This window comes from Schistocerca serialis, chromosome 1 (genome assembly GCF_023864345.2).
Source record: "Schistocerca serialis cubense isolate TAMUIC-IGC-003099 chromosome 1, iqSchSeri2.2, whole genome shotgun sequence".
Classification (NCBI taxonomy): Eukaryota; Metazoa; Arthropoda; class Insecta; order Orthoptera; family Acrididae; genus Schistocerca; species Schistocerca serialis.
In genome coordinates, this window is record NC_064638.1 from 103,139,924 (window position 1) to 103,161,790 (window position 21,867).

A 21,867-nucleotide genomic window follows, 5' to 3' on the forward strand; every position below is an offset into this window, starting at 1 on the left:
CCTGTAGATTCACACCACCGGAAAATGCGAAGATCCAACCGTCTACGGTCACGGTCATGATGAGTATTTTTTGAGATTAATTTAGTGTGCGTTCAAAAGCGAAAAACAGTCAAAGGGGCATAGTACCGAACGATGTGAAGCCTAGAAGTCGTGGTATTTTGTCGAGGAGGTGTTTTCGTTCCACGACAATGCCCCAGCTAATTCTGCGCAGGATGTAGTCATATATGCTGCTTCTTTGGGATATTAAGTTTTACCTCTCCTCCCGTATTCTCCTTGTATGACATCCAAGAACTTGTCCCTATTACCTCGGATGAAACACACATTGTGTGGTAGGCATTTCCAGAATTTTCGAGGCGAACGTTTCCTGAAAGGCCATCATTCAGACTGCGGCAACCGAGGTCATCCATCGTTGGGAAAGATTTATCGCACTGAAGTACCAATATGTACAAAGGGATAAAGCCATTGGTAAGTTTCATCTTGGAACTCTGATTTCTTCCAGGTGATAATTAATACTTCTATTGTTTGTCTTGATTGCATATTTTTCTAAAATTACGATCGGTTTCGAGTAGCCAGCCAAATCTATACGCAAGTACTTACATGGATGTTTGAAAGTAATTTGCATCCAGCCAATTATTTTAGAAAACAGTTTTACGTGTTGCTGAGTAACAGTCATTCAGTAAGTTTTAAATGAACACACCGCCATTTGAGTGTATTGCTGTTCCTTTAATTACGGCAAGGTATCGGCCTTTATGCCATTTTCAAGTAATTGGAGATATGTCATTAAGAACAACAAGAAAAACTTATTTTAGAATCATAGAATGAAGGCTTTCACGGCAGATGTTGTCATCACTTAACACGTCCGAGCTGAGATACCGTGGTCCATACATAAAACTCTCCCACCACGTTTCGCCTTCGACTGCGGAAGGCATCCTCCGAGGTCAGTTCGCCCGTTGTCCTCGGAGGATGCCTTCCGCAGTCGAAGGCGAAACGTCAGGGGAGTGTTTTATGTATGGACCACGGCATCTCAGCCCGGAAGTGTTAAGTTATTTTAGAATTTTTTCGTACAGCAGTGTATCTCCTCTTTTAGAGATCCATGCAAGTATCACAACAGCTCAGGTCTCGATTCCTCGTTGTTTCGTTCCCCCTGCTATGAGAAACCAAGTAATGTTGCCGCCATCAGGGGAAAAACACAGTGGACTACGATGTGAGAATGCGGACAATATGACATACAGAAATACGTCCTGAGAGGGTGCAAGGATAGATGAAATGGTAAAGGCGACATCTCGCGATGGGAAAGGAATAGGCATTCGAGTACCGGTCTGGCGCCATTTATCACATGTCATTTTTGAGTAGTAGATCAATACCTAATACTGAATGATATCAAGCAATTCTAGTTTAGCTAATTAATTTCGAATCTATAAGAAAAGTTGCATGGTACGCCATATAACAACAATGGTGGGTTAGTCTTGCGCCTCACGTATTTAGATCTGAAGATGAATTGATGGAACCGAATATTGTCACGAGTTTATACAATTCTGTAATCTAGACTGACAACAAATTCTGTTAGGCAGCTTATGACTGAGAATTTTTTCTTCAAAACAGACAATAAGTAACACCAGCGTAGCATATTTATATGTTTTGACGATGCCATTATGGCCTTATCACTTTAGGACATGGTGTAAAAAAGATCTCAGGATGGTCATTACGGACTGAAACCGGTCATCGTCTAAGGAATTCATATTGTGATCAAGTATTGGAATAAATAAAATTAGACAATAAATAAATTTTTGCGAAATTAATATCTTCCTATTACAAGGTGTTTTCCATGATGTGATCTATCCATTGTGTCTGCTTACCTGTCGCAACCCGGGGGCAGCCTGCTGGCGTCGGCGGCGGGGGTGGAGGCGCCGCGGGGGCAGTGCTCGGCGGACAGCAGCGGCCGGCTGTCCTCAGAGTGGCCGCCGCCGCCCCCGCCGCCCCCACCGCCCCCCTGCAGGCCCAGCCGCTTGACGAGTGCCGGCTTGTCTCCGAGGCGGCGGTACGAGTTGAGGTCGGTGGGCGAGTTGCTCTCGTCGCTGCTCGGCGAGTCGTCCGTCAGGGCCGCCATCGAACGGCCGCCGCCCAGTGGGCGCATCTCCAGCTCGTCACCCGACTTCTGCGGAACACAATAATCAATGCCTGTGTTATTCTGAATTACGATGAAATGTTCTTTCGGGCATACATGCAAGTCCAAAGTAACAGGCACTGAGGCGACAACAGCCGTTAGGAAATACACGAAAGGTTCAAATGGCGATAAGCACTATGGGCCTTAACATCTGAGGTCATCAGTTCCCTGGAATTACAACTACTTAAACCTAAGGACACCCTGGTGGCCGTGCGGTCTAACGCACGGTTTTCCGGGTGGGAAGGAGCGCCGGTCCCCGGCACGAATCCGCCAGGCGGATTTGTGTCGAGGTCCGGTGAACCGGCCAGTCTGTGGATGGTTTTTAGTCGGTTTTCCATCTGCCTCGGCGAATGCGGGCTTGTTCCCCTTATTACGCTTTAGTTACACTATGTGGGCAATTCTGCGCGAACAAGTTCTCCACGTACGCGTACAACACCGTACTCTACTGCGCAAACATAGGGGTTACACTCGTCTAGTGTGAGACGTTCCCTGGGGGGTCCACCGGGGGTCGAACCGCACAATAGCCCCTGGGTTTGGTGTGGGGCGGCGGGGAGGTGAAGTGGACTGAGGTAGTCGTCGTGGGGTTGTGGACCACTGCGGCTGAGGCGGGGACGGAGCCTCTCCATCGTTTCTAGGTCCCCGGTTAACGTACAATACAATACAATACAACCTATGGACATCACAAACATCCATGCCCGAGGCAGGATTCGAAGCTGAGTCCGTAGCAGCAGCGCGGTTCCGGACTGAAGCGCCTAGAACCTCCCCGCCACAACGGCCGGCTACACGAAAGGTGGAAAAAATCGCTACAGCAAGCAGTAATTTACTAAAACCAGTATTAATGGCCACTATTTTGATAAGAACTCAAGTGGAATCTTTCTACACGTCGGTCAGGACCCTGAAGATAGCGTAGTAAATCGCTGAAACTGATAGCCAAATAAAATAAGTTTGGAAACTACGCGGGTGAAAGGTGTTTCATTTTACACCCTACATAAAATGTATTCGTAGTTGGAATATGGACAATCATCAGCATGCATGACTCTGCGATTTGTCGAGCACTTCCGCATCCATCACGCACTGCCTGGGCCGCTAAATTACATCTAAATCCCGCACAGTCAGATGTAGCAATCAGCTTTCCTGCAATTTGGTTACTTACAGGATCAATAACAAAAGCAAAACGAAAATAATGGAATGTAGTCGAATTAAATCGGGTGATGCAGCAGGAATTAGATTAGGAAATGAGACGCTTAAAGTAGTAAATGAGTTTCGCTATTTGGGGCGCAAAATAACTGATGATGGTTGAAGTAGAGAGGATATAAAATGTAGACTGGCAGTGGCAAGGAAAGCATTTCTGAAGAAGAGAAATTTGTTAACATCGAGTATAGATTTAAGTGTCAGGATGTCGTTTCTGAAAGTATTTGTATGGAGTGTAGCCATGTATGGAAGTGAAACATGGACGATAAATAGTTTGGACAAGAAGAGAATAGAAGCTTTCGAAATGTGGTGCTGCAGAAGAATGCTGAAGATTAGATGGGTAGATCACGTAACTAATGAGGAGGTATTGAATAGGATTGGGGAGAAGAGAAATTTGTAGCACAACTTGTCTAGAAGAAGGGATGGGTTGGTAGGGCATATTCTGAGGCATCAAGGGATCACCAATTTAGTATTGGAGGGCAGCATGGAGGGTAAAAATCGTAGAGGGAGACCAAGAGATGAATACACTAAACAGATTCAGAAGGATGTAGGTTGCAGTAGGTACTGGGAGATGAAGAAGCTTGTACAGGATAGAGTGGCATGGAGAGCTGCATCAAACCAGTCTCTGGACTGAAGACCATAACAACACAGGATCAATCAGTGGCTATATGTAGCATGCTTGTCGACTCTTTTCTTCATCGAACCGAGCAAGTTTTTCGTGATTTTACAAGGTATTAGATATATTTCCCGATTTGACATTTTTTGTCCGCTGTGTGCAAATAAGGGAATAAGCGGAAAAGCACTAGCTTCAGCAGTTTGCCTGGAAAGTGATGAGTGTCCGTAAGTAAGGTGCGTACCTGCCTGCTTGCGGCCCCCAAACAGCCCCTTTCACTGCTACGTACGAACTACTGCGTCCTTCATCGCCTGTACTAGGGCTATTCGTTTATCAAGGTCCGATCAGTCGCGAAATAGAAATTACAGTGAAACTCAAAAGTGTTTTATTTGCGATTGTTAGCTAGACCTTCCAACTACTTCTCTCCATAGTCGCCGCTCGACATTGTCTGTGCCAAAATGTTGCCTTCACAGGCAGCAATTCATGTGAGGAGTGATGAAACTCTGAGGGAGCCAAGTTCGGGCTGTATGATTGGTGATCAAACACTTCCCATCGAAATCGCTTCTGGAGCGTCTTAATTCCTCCTGCAGTGTGCGTCCGAGAACTGTCGTGGAGAAGGAAATACACTATTGGCCATTCAAATTACTACACCACGAAGATGACGTGCTATAGACGCGAAATTTAACCGACAGGAATAACATGCTGTGATACGCAAATGATTAGCTTTTCAGAGCATTCACACAAGGTTGGCCCCGGTGGCGACACCTACAACGTGTTGACATGAGGAAAGTTTCCAACCGATTTCTCATGCACAAACAGCAGTTGACCGGCGTTACCTGGTGAAACGTTGTTGTGATGCCTCGTGTAAGCAGGAGAAGTTCCGACTTTGATAAAGGTCGGATTGTAGCCAATCGCGATCGCGGTTTACCGTATCGCGACATTGCTACTCGCGTTGTCGAGATCCAGTGACTGTTAGCTGAATATGGAATCGGTGGGTTCAGGAGGGTAATACGGAATGCCGTGCTGGATCTCAACGGCCTCGTATCACTAGCAGTCGAGATGACAGGCATCTTATCCGCATGGCTGTAACTGATCGTGCAGCCACGTCTCGATCCCTGAGTGAACAGGTGGGGACGTTTGCAAGACAACAACCATCTGCACAAACATTTCGACGACTTTTGCAGCAGCATGGACTATCAGCTCGGAGACCATGGCTGCGGTTACCTTTGACGCTACATCACAGACGGAAGCGCCTGCGATGGTGTACTCAATGACGAACCTGGGTGCACGTATGGCAAAACGTCATTTTTTCGGATGAATCCAGCACCATGATGGTCGCATCCGTGTTTGGCGACATCGTGTTGAACGCACATTGGAAGCGTGTGTCGGTCACCTCTTGTTCGCATTGACGGCACTTTGAACAGTGGACGTTACATTTCAGATGTGTTACGACCCGTGGCTGTACCCTTCATTCGATCCCTGCGAAACCCTATATTTCAGCAGGATAATGCACGACTGCATATTGCAGGTCCTGTACAGGCCTTTCTGGATACAGAAAATGTTCGACTGCTTCCCTGGTCAGAACATTCTCCAGATCTCTCACCACATGAAAACGTCTGGTCAATGGTGGCCGAGCAACTGGCTCGTGACAACACGCCAGTCACTACTCCTGATGAACTGTGGTATCGTGTTGAAGGTGCATGGGCAGCTGTACCTGTACAAGCCGTCTAAGCTCTGTTTGACTCAATGCCCAGGCGTATCAAGGCCGTTATTACGGCCAGAGGTGATTGTTCTGGGTACTGATTTCTCAGGATCTATGCACCCAAATTGCGTGAAAATGAATTCATATGTCAGTTCTAGTATAACATAGTTGTCCAATGAATACCCGTTTATCGTCTACATTTCTTCTTGGTGTAGCAATTTTAATGGCCAGTAGTGTACATGACAGCTACGTTTCGTGGGCAGTTCGAAATCAGGCGAAATCTCACTTGGCGGGAGATGGTATTTTCTAGACACCTTTACGTGCTCACTGCCTGCACAGAATTGAAGAAAGCCGACGTTATCGGAGGATGTACTAGCGACACTGCCCAAAACATCAGCGCATAGCGTCGTCACATTTTCACTGTCGTTTCCATTTCCTGACCAACCGGAGGAGCCCTGGTACGGTCCCGCGCCCTGAGATCACAGCAGTGCTCTCTGGCCGTGACACGAGATGCCTTCCAACCCCTCGCGCCTGTTATCGGTTCTCGGAGCTCGTCTCGCCAGATCGATGCCTCACCACGTGGCTTCGCAGTCACCTCCTCCTCCCCCCCCCCAATCCCTTTCCCTCCGCCTTCGATCCTTCTCGACTTATTACGTATTTCTTTTCTTCCTTGCCTTCTGTAAGCCGATTACAGAAGCTGATACAGATTACGCTGATTATGTATCGGGTGGCTCCCATTCCCACGCGACGAGATCTGCGAAAATACTGAGAAGGGAGGATATTGGAGACGAAGTTATCTTCTGGTAATCCCGAAACGACATCTGTTCCCTGCCCATAACCTGCCGGATTTGCTTCTGATTCCATTTTTGCCTGCCGTTTTCGCTCCCAGACGCACACTCCTGCAGTTACTTGCCAAGCTGCGCCACCTGGGAAGTAATGTTCCTCAGTCAAAACTGTGAGGTAACTCACCATACCGGCAAAATTTTTGAATGATTCCGTACCACCTGCAGCTGTCAGTTTCTGGTTCATTTTCTACACTACCGTACTATTTTTACCTCAGGATATTTTCAAGTATGTAATTACATTTTTTGATCTTCGTAATCTACTACTCTGCGATCCAACTAGTAAATCGAAACTCTTTCTTGTTTAGAAAATTTCAAATAAGCAGGAAGCTGATAGCTAGCTTCCTTCGTACGAATGCTTACGAACCATATTTCAACTCTTTCCCACTTCCATCATAGAGGCATAAAGTTTAAACGTTTCTGCGATCGTTAGAAGAACAAGAAGAAGAGACGTAAACCACTTACTGTTACTGTTTTCCTGCCGTTTCTTCAAACCGTAGTGAAACCTTTTACTGCAAAACACCGTGAAACTGAAGTGCCCATCCAACAAGTCTTACTGAATTTGAAGACCTTTCTTATTATATGAGACTAGTAACATATACGTATGAAACTTGGTAGCCTTTCTGTGGTTGCGTAATCGCTGTAATTTCCAAGTGTCATCAAAATTTTGTTTACCTTATCCGAAGAGTTGTCAAACGAAGCTTCTTCACCAAGTATTCTCCTTAAACTTCTCTCTGCCTTCGATGATCCGTCAGATACGTCCACTCTGCTCGATATCAGATTTCTCGATAACGTAAATTTTCTAGCCACTCAGCTGCTGACTTCAATTATGTTTTGTCCTAAAGATAAGAAGATTTATGTTTTTTGAAGCTAAAATTTTATTCCTTAGTACCATGTATGTTTCGCCTATCCATGTTACACAGCTTCGGTGACATTCATTTTCTTGTCCCGTTCATGCAACCATTTGTTGTTCTACATCTGCCATATATACATTGTACAAGCTTAGAAAACTAGAGGAAACCTGTACTCTGTGAATTGGGCACATATATAACAACAAATGGTTCCATGAACAGGGCACGAATAAGAATGCCAGTGAAGATGCCTAACATGAATACCCGAAACATGTCTGACACTCAAGAATAAAACGCCAGTTGCAAAATACGAACGTTTTCTTAACTTTACGATAAAACGATTTCACCATGTCCTTGCACCTGAGATTCGGTCTTCCCCTAGGTCTTTTGTCTCTCAGTTGTAATTCATATATCAGTTTTGGTAACCTGTTAACATCCACGTGTTTTTTACGCGTCCATAGCGTCTCCGATGCGAGTTTATTTTTTCTTGAAGTTTTACAACTTCAGCCTGTTCTCGGTTTCTTCATTCCGGATTCTATCTCTCCTTCTCCCTCCGCGTGAATTTTGCTGGTATCTTTACTTCTCACTTCTCATTGTCCATATTTCACATCAGTATCTCAAAATCGCCATTTAATAGATTTCATAGATGTCTCTCTTACATTTTAGTGGTATTTTCTTGTTCCACATTAGGTCTTTAACTATTTGATCAAAGTCGTTACATGCTTGAATTCTGTAAGGGATTTCCTTGCCTATCATCGACAACACTGCCAAGGTTCTGAAGTGATGGACCATCTATAGCTGTTTCCCCTCCACTTCGAGATGTTCCATTGGTTGCCCATATCTTTTCATGACGATAAACTTTAGTAGCTTCTACCTAGGTGGTTATTTGATTCTGAAGGTCTTCTTTAGAGTCACCCGACTGACATACGTAATCAGCATATAACAAGGATATTATTTTACCTCCTATACTTTATGGTACTTTTCTCTGCATCTCGTTATTAGAAAAATGAAAAGGAAATAGAACTCCATCTTGCCTAAATTCAGATTTCATGCCAAAAGTTTCAGTCGTTTCTAGAGGTGTTTTGATTGAACTTTTCATATTCCCTTCCCTAGTCCATACTGTTCTTCCTCACGATTTTCTTCAGTGAGGCGTCTGATCCTACGCCCTATAACTCCTTTATAAGACTTACCCACTCGAGATTATAAAATACCTTCCCTATAAAAACTTTCTTTGAAATTCAGATTCTGATGTCCGTTTTACAATCATCAGATACCGTCCCTTCTTTCAGTATCTTACAAAAGTGTCCGTAGATTCATAACTTCCATCAATTTCCTGTCTACAAATGTATGCTTCTTAATATCTTTCACGTTCTCTTTTTTTACTGTCGACATGTCGAGATTCCTTAACTAAAAGTATTGTAACCAATGTTGAAAATGTAAAATAATTTAAAATCATTGTTCGGACTATATATGACTTCACACTTGTACCAAACCATTGGCAGTATAGTTCAATAACCCAACATCAAAATATATGTAAAAAAACAGTAATCAGCTATTTAATATATTCAATATTCCATACTGTACTTAACTGTATTTTGAACTAGCGAAGTCTGTGTACGGAACCAATGTTACACAGGAATGATTATCTACCAATTTGTCATCTTATTGAGACACAACACAAAAGTACGTACAAAATGAATGTTTTCCTGATGATTATGCAGTTATAAGCAAAGCTTAAGAATTATGAGGCACAGCAGAACTGCAAGATGAACTTAATCTCGTACACAAAGTTTTCTTTCTTTCAGTTGCCACGAGGAAACAAAAGAATGTTTTGAGGTAGAAGCACAGCAGTAGACACAGAAAAATTTATGTTTTTTTTCCCTGGCGGATACCCTAAAGTCAGCTGCATCCATATTCCAGGTTATTATGCCGTGTTGAGTAACGTCCGTCTTCTATGTAGGATGCTGAGATTTCGACGTCTAACGGTATCCTTTGTTAGATGGCCTGCAGGGTGCAGTTAATTGTATTAATTTGATACTGCTTACACTCCTTTCCATTAGTTCAGTTTGAGAGTATTCTTACCGTAACGTTAGTTAAACTAACATTATAGTAACTGTATTATAATTATCATGACATAGACTAATTGTACTATTGTTGTTTTGTTGTTATACATATCTTCATAACATTTGACACAGCATATGAGTTTAACAGTCTGAATTTCAGATTGTTATTATTATTGTTATTATTATTATTATTATTATTATTATTAATAATATTATTACGGCTTTACTTTCCATGTGGCAAAGTCCTTATCGATCATATACCTGCTCTATTAGACTCTTCCATTTCTTTCTTTGGAGTTCACTGTTTGTCCATTCGGTGCTGTTCTTCATCCTAGCTGTGTCCTCCCGGAAGTTGTCTCACCACCTAATTCTGGGTCTTTCTCTTCCTCTCGTTCCATCTATTGTCTTGCAGAATTACATTTTATGTACTCTATTTTAGGTCAGTCTTGCTACATGCCCGACCCAGTACAACCTTCTCTTCTTTAGCACTTTGACGATGTTGTACGGCCTTCTTAATTCTTCATTTCTTCTTATCCTTCATTACATATTTATATTACATACTGATCAAAAAATTTTCCTTTGTGATTTTCTTTCGAATATTAACAGTTTTTCTTCATGTTTCTTTCTAAATATTAATGCTTCACATCCGTAAAATGTTAATGCCCATCGACCGGTACAAGTGGATTTTCAGGTTAGTGCTAAGTGATGTTTCCTTTAAGATTTTGCTAAAACTAAAAAGCGTTGTGTTCGCTATTGCCAGAACGACATCTGTTTTTATATCCGTTCTCTCGCTACTTAAATGACTCCCGAAGTAGCTGAAGCGAAATTGTGTGTCACTTCGGCTTTTCTTGCTTATGATAAAATACGCTGTCGTATTTTCATTACCAAGTAATCCTGGTTTCTTAGCGATTTTGTAGTAATTCTGCATGATTCTGACTGGTTCTGCCTTGAAAGTACTTATTAATGCCACATCGTCTGCGTAGGTAAGTCTAGTAACGTACGTCTCCTGCATTTGGATCCAATGTGGATTAGTTTTACTAAACTCTTTGTGGATGCTGTCTAAGACGGTATTATATAAAATAGTTGAGACGCCGTCCTCCTATCACAGTCCAGTGAATACCTTAAAATTTTCAGTTCCTCCTGCAGGTGTCTTTGTACGACATAAAGTTTCACCTACACACATTTTAACTAATCTAATTAGCCTTACGTTACTTCAGATTCGCCCATAGTATTTAGGAGTGTCTGTCAATGAATGCTACCGTAGGACTATTTGGAATGTAGAAATAACACAGGGACAACAACACTGAATTTCCATGCCTTCTCAGTTATATGTCTTGGAGTGAATAAATGATCTATTGTGGATGCGTCAATTATTGGGATCACTCTGTTTAATAGGTATTCCGCAACGATTTTATAAGTAACACCTGATATTCAGGAAAGCAATTCCTCTGCAGTTATCACAAATAAGGGATCATTCTTCTTAATTAGGGAGCATAGAACTGCGGTTTTGCAGTCAACAGTTATCGTTCCTATCTTCCTACTTTTATCTATTAGTAACCTTAGTTCAAATTCTAGTCTTGGTCCTCCACTCTCTAACACCTCAGCTTGTATCTGGTTTACACCAAAAGCCTTGTTGTTCTCCAATTTTCCTTCTTGATTGCTGTATTTCAATTAATGATGGTGTGGCGACTTTTACATAAACTGTATGATGTTCTTCAAATTTAAACTAAGGCTGTGGATCATTGCAATCGAGTAGTTGTAAGAAGCATGCCTTACATCTTTATTGTACGTCACTGTTGTCAGAAAGTATTTTTCCATGCTGATCCTTTTTTAAGCTGTTCCCTTCTATTGAATTTAACAGAAGATTTTTTGTTTTGATATATTTGCCTTGTTCTGCGATGCTGGCAATCGTCCTTCGTTGTACGGTTTCTTATGTTTCCTGGCTGATTTAACAGTATGTTTCCTTCAGTGTCATATTGCTTTTTTTCTTGAATTCACGGTTTCCTCGCATTTCTCCTCTCCAGCACTTTTCCATGGCACTTTATGTTAACCCAAATTTTGCTATATCCCATTCATTTTCCTATATATGATACTTTTTGAATACTGTTTTTCGGGTGTCGCTTTCTGCTTTCGACATGTTGTTCCCTTTTGACCAATCTAGTTTCTGCTAGATTACTAAAGATTTCCTTTGCAGTTTTCTTTCGTGTTTTCTTCCGCAAGATTTCCGTTGTTGTACCTAGTAATTTCCACTCTACTTCCATTTACTTTCCTTCTGAAGTTTACTTTTATTCTTATCATTATTAATATTACTATTCATTATTATTGTTGTTACTGTCACTTTTTTTCCGGTGCTCCTGCGTCATATACTTTCTATGTCTTGCGCCCTTTGAAGTTTAGTATTTCATTTAGTTTCTTTACGTTATTTCCAATTCTTTGGTCTGTTTTCATTGTAGATTTTTCCTTATTTCTGTAGTCTATTTTACTATCGACATCTTTTTCTAGAAATACAGCATTATTTGTTATGTTTGCGGTTTGTCTATTCTAATTAATTCGGAAGATATGTCCAAAGAAGATTAACCTTTGCTGAGGCATTACTTTTCACGTATATGTGATTTGGTAAATCTCCTCACTACTCCATTTTCCAACATTTTGTGCTTTACATTCCATGTATTACATTTCCATTATTTCGTATTTCAAGTATCTCTATTCCGTCTCTATTCCGTCACATGCATATGAAGATTCTGGCGTGAGTACTTTCGTAAAGTGTTTTAGTTTGCATATCTAGAGATGAACATCTAGTTGTAGATATGTTCACGGTTATTATTATTATTATTATTATTATTATTATTATTATTACGTGTAGTTGGGTCCTATCGAATCACCCAAAGCTATTATGTTTCATTCTCCGGAGATTCTAAGCGACTCTCATTTTTTTCTGTGGATTATTTTTCTTTTGTGACCTCATTCAGTGGCAGTAAATCTCATTTTCTAATTTCCCGGCTGAATTCGATTCAGCTGAAAATGTGTGTCTGACTTTTATAAGCCTGTTCTAAATACTTTTTGAGCTGTTGTCTTATCGGTATAGTTTTGAGTTGCTCTATGTACATTGCAGTGTTGCGATTATTATTGCTGAAAGTCTGTGGAAATGCACAAAAAATTTCAGGCTTCCTTTTACTATATTGAGTAGACGTAGTTAGTATTTCGGAAATTTATCTGGGAGGCCATCTCCGTAAAAAAATTCCCTGAGGGTTTTTGTCTACTTCGTTGTTGTCATCTTGTGTGCTAGTGGTGTCCGATTATTTGCGATAGCTAGGAAAGAAATCTGTATGTAATTTTCAAGTCTTGTAATATTTATGTGTGTCCCGCAGTTTTGGTTTCTATGTTCTTTTTCCCACTTTGCCTAAAACCAGATTAAAGAGGGTAGGAGACAGACCATCGATCTATAGAACACCGGTTTTTGTCAGAAATGGTTTTGATACCTCGTGCATGAATTTTACGTAGGATTTTTGTTGGTAGTTTGAGAGATTTATGGTTTTCGGATCGGGTTGTTGTTCTTGCAGGATGACAAACGGGATTTCTGATGGACTGAAACATATACAATCTCGATTCCTCAAAGAAACCGAGTGGACTGTATTTTAATACTGTTTTGAAATTGAAATGTTTCAGCCAGTGCGAAAGCTGGCTTGGTAGTCGCTAATAATGTGGTCAATTTGCGCCTTTACTCTGGAGGCATGCTGACACAATTTAGTATGTAACTTGCAAAAGGAAATTTTTCAGTACTTCTGCGATGATTCTATTGTTTCCCAAAGCTCTGTCACTTTTGAGTGTGATGATACGCTTGTGAATCTCTTATTGTGAAGTTGGTAGGGATTCATTGTGGGTCTGAGTGGAGATTTCCGTCGGCGCCGTTCCCAACAACTTTCCTAATTTATTCTACTCAGAGAAGCGGCCACTGTAGGGAGAACCTATAAGTATACTTGCTAGTAAGTTACTAACGTATCAAGTATAAATAAACACAAATAAATTTCCATCAAGCTTCAGCTTTATTCGTCCCATTTGGTGTTATACTAATGACGAGGCGATCATGTATGAATGGTCATGTGTGAACAATTTCATCGTTATCGTAATACTCCTTTTTGCAACCAAGCAATCAGCCTTTCTTTCCATTGCTACGTACAAACGCAGTCGAAAGATGGATAATTATGCACACGCTACACCTGTCATGCACCTTGAGTAACATAGAAGAGTAAATGGCTCCATCCCACTTCCCTTTTACCCATCATAAGAGTAGAGGGCACTTTCTTCTGGCCGATCGTTCATTTAGACTTCCCGTTTTGTCGCTGTGGGACAATAGTGTTAATAGTGCATATTTTACGAACTGTAAGACACACATTTTTTCAGAAAATTGCCTCCTAAATTCAGGTGCATCATATACTCGAAATCAATATAAAAATTTCCAATGTTTCATGTAAAATTTCCACCAGTCTTAAAATGGCCATATATTCGATGCCGCGGGAAACCTATCTGCGTCTGGCAATATTGGCTTCAACTGGCATCAGCAGTGCACCGATTCGACGAACATGAGTTGCAGGCATACACAAGCTGTGTCCTTCCCGCTCCGTCATCACAGACCCAGAACAATGTCTAGTTTATGATGCGTCATTGCGGTCTACGGTTCCAGTGAATTTGAATTGGAAGTGATTTGTATTATCGGTAACAGTACAATGTTTTTGTTAGTACCTAGTTCCGTGATGAAAAGAAATAAAAGGTGTTCTTACGATGCGGGATAGAAACTGAAAGCAATACTGTATGCAGAAGAACATGCAAATAGTAGCTGAGCGGCATTTCGGCGCTCCATCTACAGAAAAAACCATTAGCGACTGGCGAGCTAGCAAAGAAGAACTGAAAAAAATGAGGAAGACTAAATGTGAAAATAGAGGACAGAATGCAAAATGGCCAAGATTAGAAAATGACGTACTGAAATGGATTCAAGAACACCATCAAAATCATATTGGTAGTAATACAAAAATGACAGAAATACACGTTCGTAAGTTAGCGCTGCAGTGGAACTTAAAAGAATTTAAAAGTGAAGTTGGTTGGCGCTACAGTTTTATGAAACGTCATGCAGTTAGCATGCGAACAAAAACCGAAATATTTCAGAAAACGCCACAAGAGAATGAAGAGAAAATATTCTCTTTCCATTGCTTTAATATCCAACATCGAGAGGAAACTAGAACTGAGACAAATAGCGAATATCGCCGAAACTCCGATGACATTTAATGAGCAGAGTAACAGAAATGTTGCTATGAAAGATACTAAAACTAAATGCGCTACACAATTGTCCTTTCAGGTTGTACTGACGGCGCTAAAATTAATCCAATAATCATTTTCAAGCGCAAAACAACGCCAAAACCTGAAATAGCGCCAGGTTTTGTTATTAGTGTACATGACAAGGGCCGGATGGACGAGGCTGGTATGAAATTATTCATGAGCAGAGTTTGGGATAGGAGGAAAGGTGCTTTACTGAAGAATAGTTCTCTTCTTGTGCTAGATCAGTTTTGTAAAATTCAGCTAAAGAGAAACTGAGACTGGGAAATACAGAGCTTGCTGTTATTCCGAGAAGACTTACTTCACAATTGCTACCACTTGATGTCTCGATAAATAAACCATTTGAAGTGTATTTGAGAAAGTAATGGAACTGACGGATGATGCACGAAACCCAACATAAATTCACTAAGAAGGGAGTTTAAAAAATGAGCTAAAATCAAACAAATGTGTTAGTGGGTAAAACAGTCGTGATCCGGAGTGAGAGAAGGGGTTATTGTTAAACCTTACAAGGAGTGCGGCATAAGTAACGCTCTCGATGGCAGAGCAGAAAATCTTACAGTATATATGAAGAGGACAACAATGACGACGAAGAGGAAGAAGAAAAGAAGAAGAAAGTTCAGATGACAGTTTTCAGTTATTTTAAAGGTTAGTTCGGTTCTATAAACTAAGAACGTTTTTAGCATGCCTTTGCGATCTAATAATAAAAATTGTAAAAATGTTATTTTTTTAAAAAATGCTTAAAAATTACGGTATTATAGTCCGCAGTGTCTTAGAGTGCGTAAAAGAGGCAGTAGGAAACATAGAAAAAATTACGCAGGTGTTCGTTTATCTTGAATAATCCGTCATAGTAGGCGCATATTAAGGCTGATAAGTGTCTTCCAGTGCGTAGTGCATAGTGTGAGTGCAGATGCAGAGAGTTTGTCCATGGAGCTACGCGCCAGCAAGTGCCGCGCGCCACTGAATGGAAGCCGCACCTGTTGCTGGGCCGAGCTGACGTCACGCTGCAGCTGCGCCGCGTACGCTGCCCGAAAGGCGTCGCCCACGGCTGCGTGCAGCTCCTCCGCCTGCAAAATAGCAAGTTTACCACACGATTACACACAGATCTAACCTCAGGCTCTTACTGCATTTGTTTACTTAGTACCTTACAGTTACAGCACTACTACCACTAGCACTAGCTCTCCTACTGCCACTGGTCCACTAGCCATCCGGTGTGGCCGAGCGGTTCTAGGCGCTTCAGTCTGGAACCGCGCCACCGCTACGGTCGCAGGTTCGAATCCCACCTCGGGCATGGATGTGTGTGATGTCCTTAGGTTAGTTAGGTTTAAGTAGTTCTAAGTTCTAGGCGACTGATGACCACAGATGTTAAGTCCCATAGCGCTCAGAGCCACTTGAACCATTGAACTACTGGTCCATTGGCACTGGACGTTAAGGTGCGCACACACGATGCCTTTTTTGTCTTCAACTTTGCGCATGGGCATAAATTTCCAATAACGCATCTACGCATGCGCGTTTGTGCATGCATAATTTCCAGCTAATGAAGGCAGTGCGTACAGCGCATTGCTACCGGCTTTCGAAACATTGTGCTTTTTAACAGACGACGGGCCGCTGAGGTCCACAAGTTTTTGATTGTTAGTGTGTTGAGGTTATGCTGTAAAGCGATTTATGTGCAGTAATGTATGTTGGCTATAAAGGAAGCGCTCTCAAGTTTATGCATGATTATAGACAAAGAAAAAAGTCCTGTGTTAAATAGCTTCTGAAGATTGTTTAAATAAAAATTCGAGATTTGTTGTACCGAGCGTCACGTATTAGATAAAGAGTCTCCAATCATACTTCTGTAAGCAATAAGATACTGAAAGTTTCGAAGTAAGAAAACTGAGAAATTTATGAATGAAAAGTGTGTATGAAACTGTGGACGATTATGATGCTGTAGTGACTTAAAAGCGCAACAATTGAGGAGCCTGACATCCAACTACATCTACATGATTACTCTGCAATTCACATTTAAGTGCTTGGCAGAGGGTTCATCGAACCACAATCATACTATCTCTCTACCATTCCACTCCCGAACAGCACGCGGGAAAAACGAACACCTAAACCTTTCTGTTCGAGCTCTGATTTCTCTTATTTTATTTTGATGATCATTCCTACCTATGTAGGTTGGGCTCAACAAAATATTTTCGCATCCGGAAGAGAAAGTTGGTGACTGAAATTTCGTGAATAGATCTCGCCGCGACGAAAAACGTCTTTGCTTTAATGACTTCCATCCCAACTCGCGTATCATATCTGCCACACTCTCTCCCCTATTACGTGTTAATACAAAACGAGCTGCCCTTTTTTGCACACTTTCGATGTCCTCCGTCATTCCCACCTGGTAAGGATCCCACACCGCGCAGCAATATTCTAACAGAGGACGAACGAGTGTAGTGTAAGCTGTCTCTTTAGTGGACTTGTTGCATCTTCTAAGTGTCCTGCCAATGAAACGCAACCTTTGGCTCGCCTTCCCCACAATATTATCTATGTGGTCTTTCCAACTGAAGTTGTTCGTAATTTTAACACCCAGGTACTTAGTTGAATTGACAGCCTTGAGAATTGTACTATTTATCGAGTAATTGAATTCCAACGGATTTCTTTTGGAACTCATGTGGATCACCTCACACTTTTCGTAATTTAGTGTCAACTGCCACCTGCCACACCATACAGCAATCTTTTCTAAATCGCTTTGCAACTGATACTGGTCTTCGGATGACCTTACTAGACGGTAAATTACAGTATCATCTGCGAACAACCTAAGAGAACTGCTCAGATTGTCACCCAGGTCATTTATATACATCAGGAACAGCAGAGGTCCCAGGACGCTTCCCTGGGGAACACCTGATATCACCTCAATTTTACAAAAGAAGTGATAGGATATGTGTAGCTCTTCAACAAACTACTAAAAATAGAAATGAAGCACACTGACGATGCAAACAGTGCGAAACTGAAAAACACAACCTCCGTTCTAGTGGATCCTGGCGTCTATGAAATTCCCAAATTTGCCGAGCCCGATGATGCTAATCTACATATCATATTTCATGATTAAATGCAAATGACCCATTGAAAGTAAATTAACCTTGACAGGACGGTTAGGAACCTAGTTTAAGTACTTCTCAGTTTCAGGATTAATCACTTTTATTTTTATTTATTTATTCGTGTTCCTTTGTTCCAGTAGGCAAGGGAACTGCATAAATATCGAACGAGTCATAATTATACATGAGAACACCACTTATAATTAATAATAGATACAAATTGTAATATTGTATAGGAACAAAGTTTCTAATAATTACAAACTTCTTTCACACAGAAAGAAGAGGTATAAAACAATCAAATAAATTACAATTATACGACATTACAAGTTACAGATTTGTTAGAATTGAAATGCTTTGTTTTGAAATGAGGAATACACAATGCAAAGGAGTATATAAGACACCTGATACTAGCTAACAAAGTTTTATTGCCAGCCTTATCGCTGCAGTTTCCCGAAAATCTAAACTCTCGTCGCGAACTCCTGAAATTTGCAGACAGAACGTTGTCTTCACTTTGTATTTCTCGTACCTCTGTTACTTGTACACTTCTACATCTACAGTCGCTTTAGCGTTTTCTTTTTCTGTCTCCTTTTCATCACAATAAACGCAACAAAATCTCCGAAGCGAAGGAAGACATTCACAGCAGACTTCTTTCGCATTGTGCCAAAGTGAGGATATGTGAACGCAGATGCTTACATGCGTTCTTTCCGCAAATTTTTATGAATGCCCTTTTATTCCCGTGCGTCTGCGATTGCGCACGACGGAAGAGGCGTCGTGTGGGCATAGCTTTACGGAACGTCACGAAAGATACCGTAAGTTTCTAAGGACCGCCACAGCCAAAAGTGGATTCTTCTCAACACGAATGTTTTCAACATTAAGCCACGTCGTTTTGCTCAGCACTGAATGGCGAACGTGAGATTATGAGATACCATCCGCATTCCAAAAAATTAGAAAACAGAGAACTATAGGGGTGATGTGGTGAATCAACATTAATAAAGGAACTCTTAATTAGAGTAATGATTATTAATGTCCATAATAAAATTCAGTGTTCTTAGCAAAGTGTAAATGGTAAATTTTCCTCACTGCTGTGAAGTGACAGAACAAGGAAAGTGCCTTCAAATCGTTCAAATGGCTCTGAGCACTATGGGACTTAACTTCTGAGTCCCCTAGAACGTAGAACTACTAAAACCTAACTAACCTAAGGACATCGCACGCATCCATGCCCGAGGCAGGATTCGAACCTGCGACCGTAGCGGTCGCGCGGATCCAGACTGTAGTGCCTAGAACCGCTCGGTCACCACGGCCGGCAAAGTGTCGTCCAGACATGTGAAAACATCAACATTTATTAGTGTCATCAAATTTCTACATACAAGGACACCAAACAGTATTCACAATACAATACGTAGACTTTTTATTTGGTGCATTGTGGGGTTTTTTCTGACTCTAGGTACCAAATAATGTTAAAAATAGTCTTATTCGACACTAAATGTGACATTTACGGCTAAATACAGGCTTTTAATGAAAAGTGTTCTAAGTATTTGTGTTTTTATCTATGTACAGTTTAAATGTTTTATCCATGTAGGTTTTGTAAAACCTAAATAATTTTACGCCGTCAGATATTAGGCCTCTCTCGTGAAATAGCACTCGTACGAAACCCAAATCTTTAGCTTTCCTTACAAAGTGTCACGAAAATAAAGCACTCAATAAAGCAAACATTCAGAACACACAAACCACGAAATCAACTACAGTAATTGGAGTGAACGCGGTGGACATATGTTATGTTTTCATGGTAGGAGACAACTGCACTGTCTCGTCCCCTACGCCAAAACTTTCTGTCCAACAATTCTAGACACTGGCATTCCGTTCCGTTCTGTTCCGTCCCGTCCCGTCCCGATCCGTTGTGTCACGATATTGATTTGTATGTATGCCGCTACTCAGTACATTCCGTTATGTTTTAAAGTTAGGTTTCGTTCCGTGACGTCCAGCAGGAATCGACCTCAATATTTCTTCCGAATCAAATGTTGAGCGAAATCTCGATCTGGTCGAGGAAACAGTTGCCCCTGTGACCGTGTCCTAGCTCGTAAGCAGTTCAGTCGTTTTGTTGGTGTTTATTCTCGTTAGATATTGTAATCATTTGTTCTGGTACCTTTTCACATCTTCAAGTACGCTACTTGTAAAAGCAAACAGTTTTCCTGAACCAACACTTTTAATTTGTCCTGTTAAAATAACAACTAACACAACTGAAGTAGATGGGGAAATAATCGAAAAATTTGCATTTCAAATACATCTGTAGTAGGACAGTACTTCATACTGACGTCATTGGTGACCCATAATCATATATTATCAATTACCCCGTAAACAGCTTGTTTGTGGACGTAAGTTTATTCACTTCTGTATTCGTGCAACCGTGTCAGTTTTCACTATTAATTATGGTAAGCCCTGTATATATCAAAATAGTTACTACTACATTAAACACATGTCTTCACATACTGAGTACAGCTCAACACGAAATTCGGCGTGATAGCCAATCAGGAAGCTTACAAGGTCAGTGTGCCCAAGTGTAGCAATTGTTAAGTCAGGCGATGCCGAGGGAATCAGATTAGGAAAAGAGACACTATATGTAGTAGACGAATCTTGATATTTGGGCAGTAAAGCAACTGATGGTCGTGGAAGTAGAGAAGGTACAAAACGTGAAATAACAATGGCAAAAAAAGCGTTTCCGAAAAAGGGAAATATTTTAATGTCGAATATAAATTTAAGTATTATTGAAGGTATTTTTCTCGATTGTAGCCTTGTATGAAAGAAAAGCAAATCAGACAAGAAGAGAACAGAAACATTTGAAGTGTGGTGCTACGGAACAGTGCTGAAGATTAAGTGGGTAGATCGCGTAACTAAGGAGGAACTACTGAGTAGATCTGGGGAGAAATTTGTGGTACAACACGAGGAAAAGGAGGGAAATTTGACACATTCCGAAATCACGGAATCATACAGGGTGACACTTATTGAACTAAATGAAATAAAATCGTCATAACCTCTGAACGCTTTGCGTTAGGACGTTCAAACTGCAGCGTTGGCAGCGGGGCATAATGGAAATTAGTATGCGCCTTGGTGATTTGTGGTCTGCAATGTCCATGGTGACTACCGAACGGTATGTGAAGGTTTTGGAAGATGATTTCATCCTCATTATCCAAAGTGACCCTGATTTCAAGATGAGGTTCACGCAAGACGGACCTCGACCCCATCGATGCAGGAGAGGTGTTTGATGTCCTGGACAAGCACTTTACGGACCGCATTCTAGCTCTGGGGTACCCAGAGGCCACTGCCATGGGCCTCGATTGGCCGCCATATATTCCGGATGTGAACACAAAGCGACAGCTTCTTGTGGGGCTATATTAAAGACAAGGTGTACAACAATATCCCCACAACTATTGCTGAGCTGAAAACTGATATTCAGGACGTAAAAAAGCATCGATGTTCCGACACTTCAGCGGGTCATGCAGAATTTCGCTATTCGTCTATGCCATGTCATGGCCAATGATGGCAGGCATATCGGACATGTCACAACATAAATTCGAATATTTACAGTGACGTTTACGTGTTGAATAAAGTGTGTGCACGCCTTAGTTTGTAACTAATTTACGTTTTATTCCATATAATTCAATAATTGTCATCCTGTAAATTTAATATTGGGGTGAAATTTAAGGAGTAAAAATAGTAGAGAGAGGACAAGAGATGAAGACACTAAGCAGGTTGAAATGGCTGGGGGTTGCAGTAGTTATTCAGAGATGAAGAGGACAGAGTAGGGTAGACAGCGCGGTCAATCCAGTCCCCGGACTGAAGACCATAACAACAATAACACAACAACAACAACAACAACAACAATGACGATCTGGCTACGCCATGTCTTCGCTATATCCTTTCTTCTGCAAGGTGCACTGAAGAGCTTCTGTGGAGTTTCGGATGTAGGAGACAAGGTACTGCCAGAATTGAAGCTGTGAGGGCGGGTTGTGAGTGGTGCGTGGGTAGCTCAGATGTTAGAGCACTTGCCCGC

General features: G+C 41.4%; 1 protein-coding gene across 1 annotated transcript in view; it reads right to left on the bottom strand.

Moving 5' to 3' along the window:
* The window catches only part of LOC126425549 (EGFR adapter protein-like), a 435,287-nt gene that overhangs the window by 34,469 nt on the left and 378,951 nt on the right, over window positions 1-21,867 (bottom strand). Inside the window, exons 4-5 of the mRNA XM_050088319.1 lie at window positions 15,729-15,818; window positions 1,932-2,155 (exon numbers count right to left, since the gene is read on the bottom strand). Of these exons, the coding sequence (XP_049944276.1) occupies window positions 1,932-2,155; window positions 15,729-15,818 (314 nt within the window). The remainder of the gene's footprint in view (window positions 1-1,931; window positions 2,156-15,728; window positions 15,819-21,867) is intronic.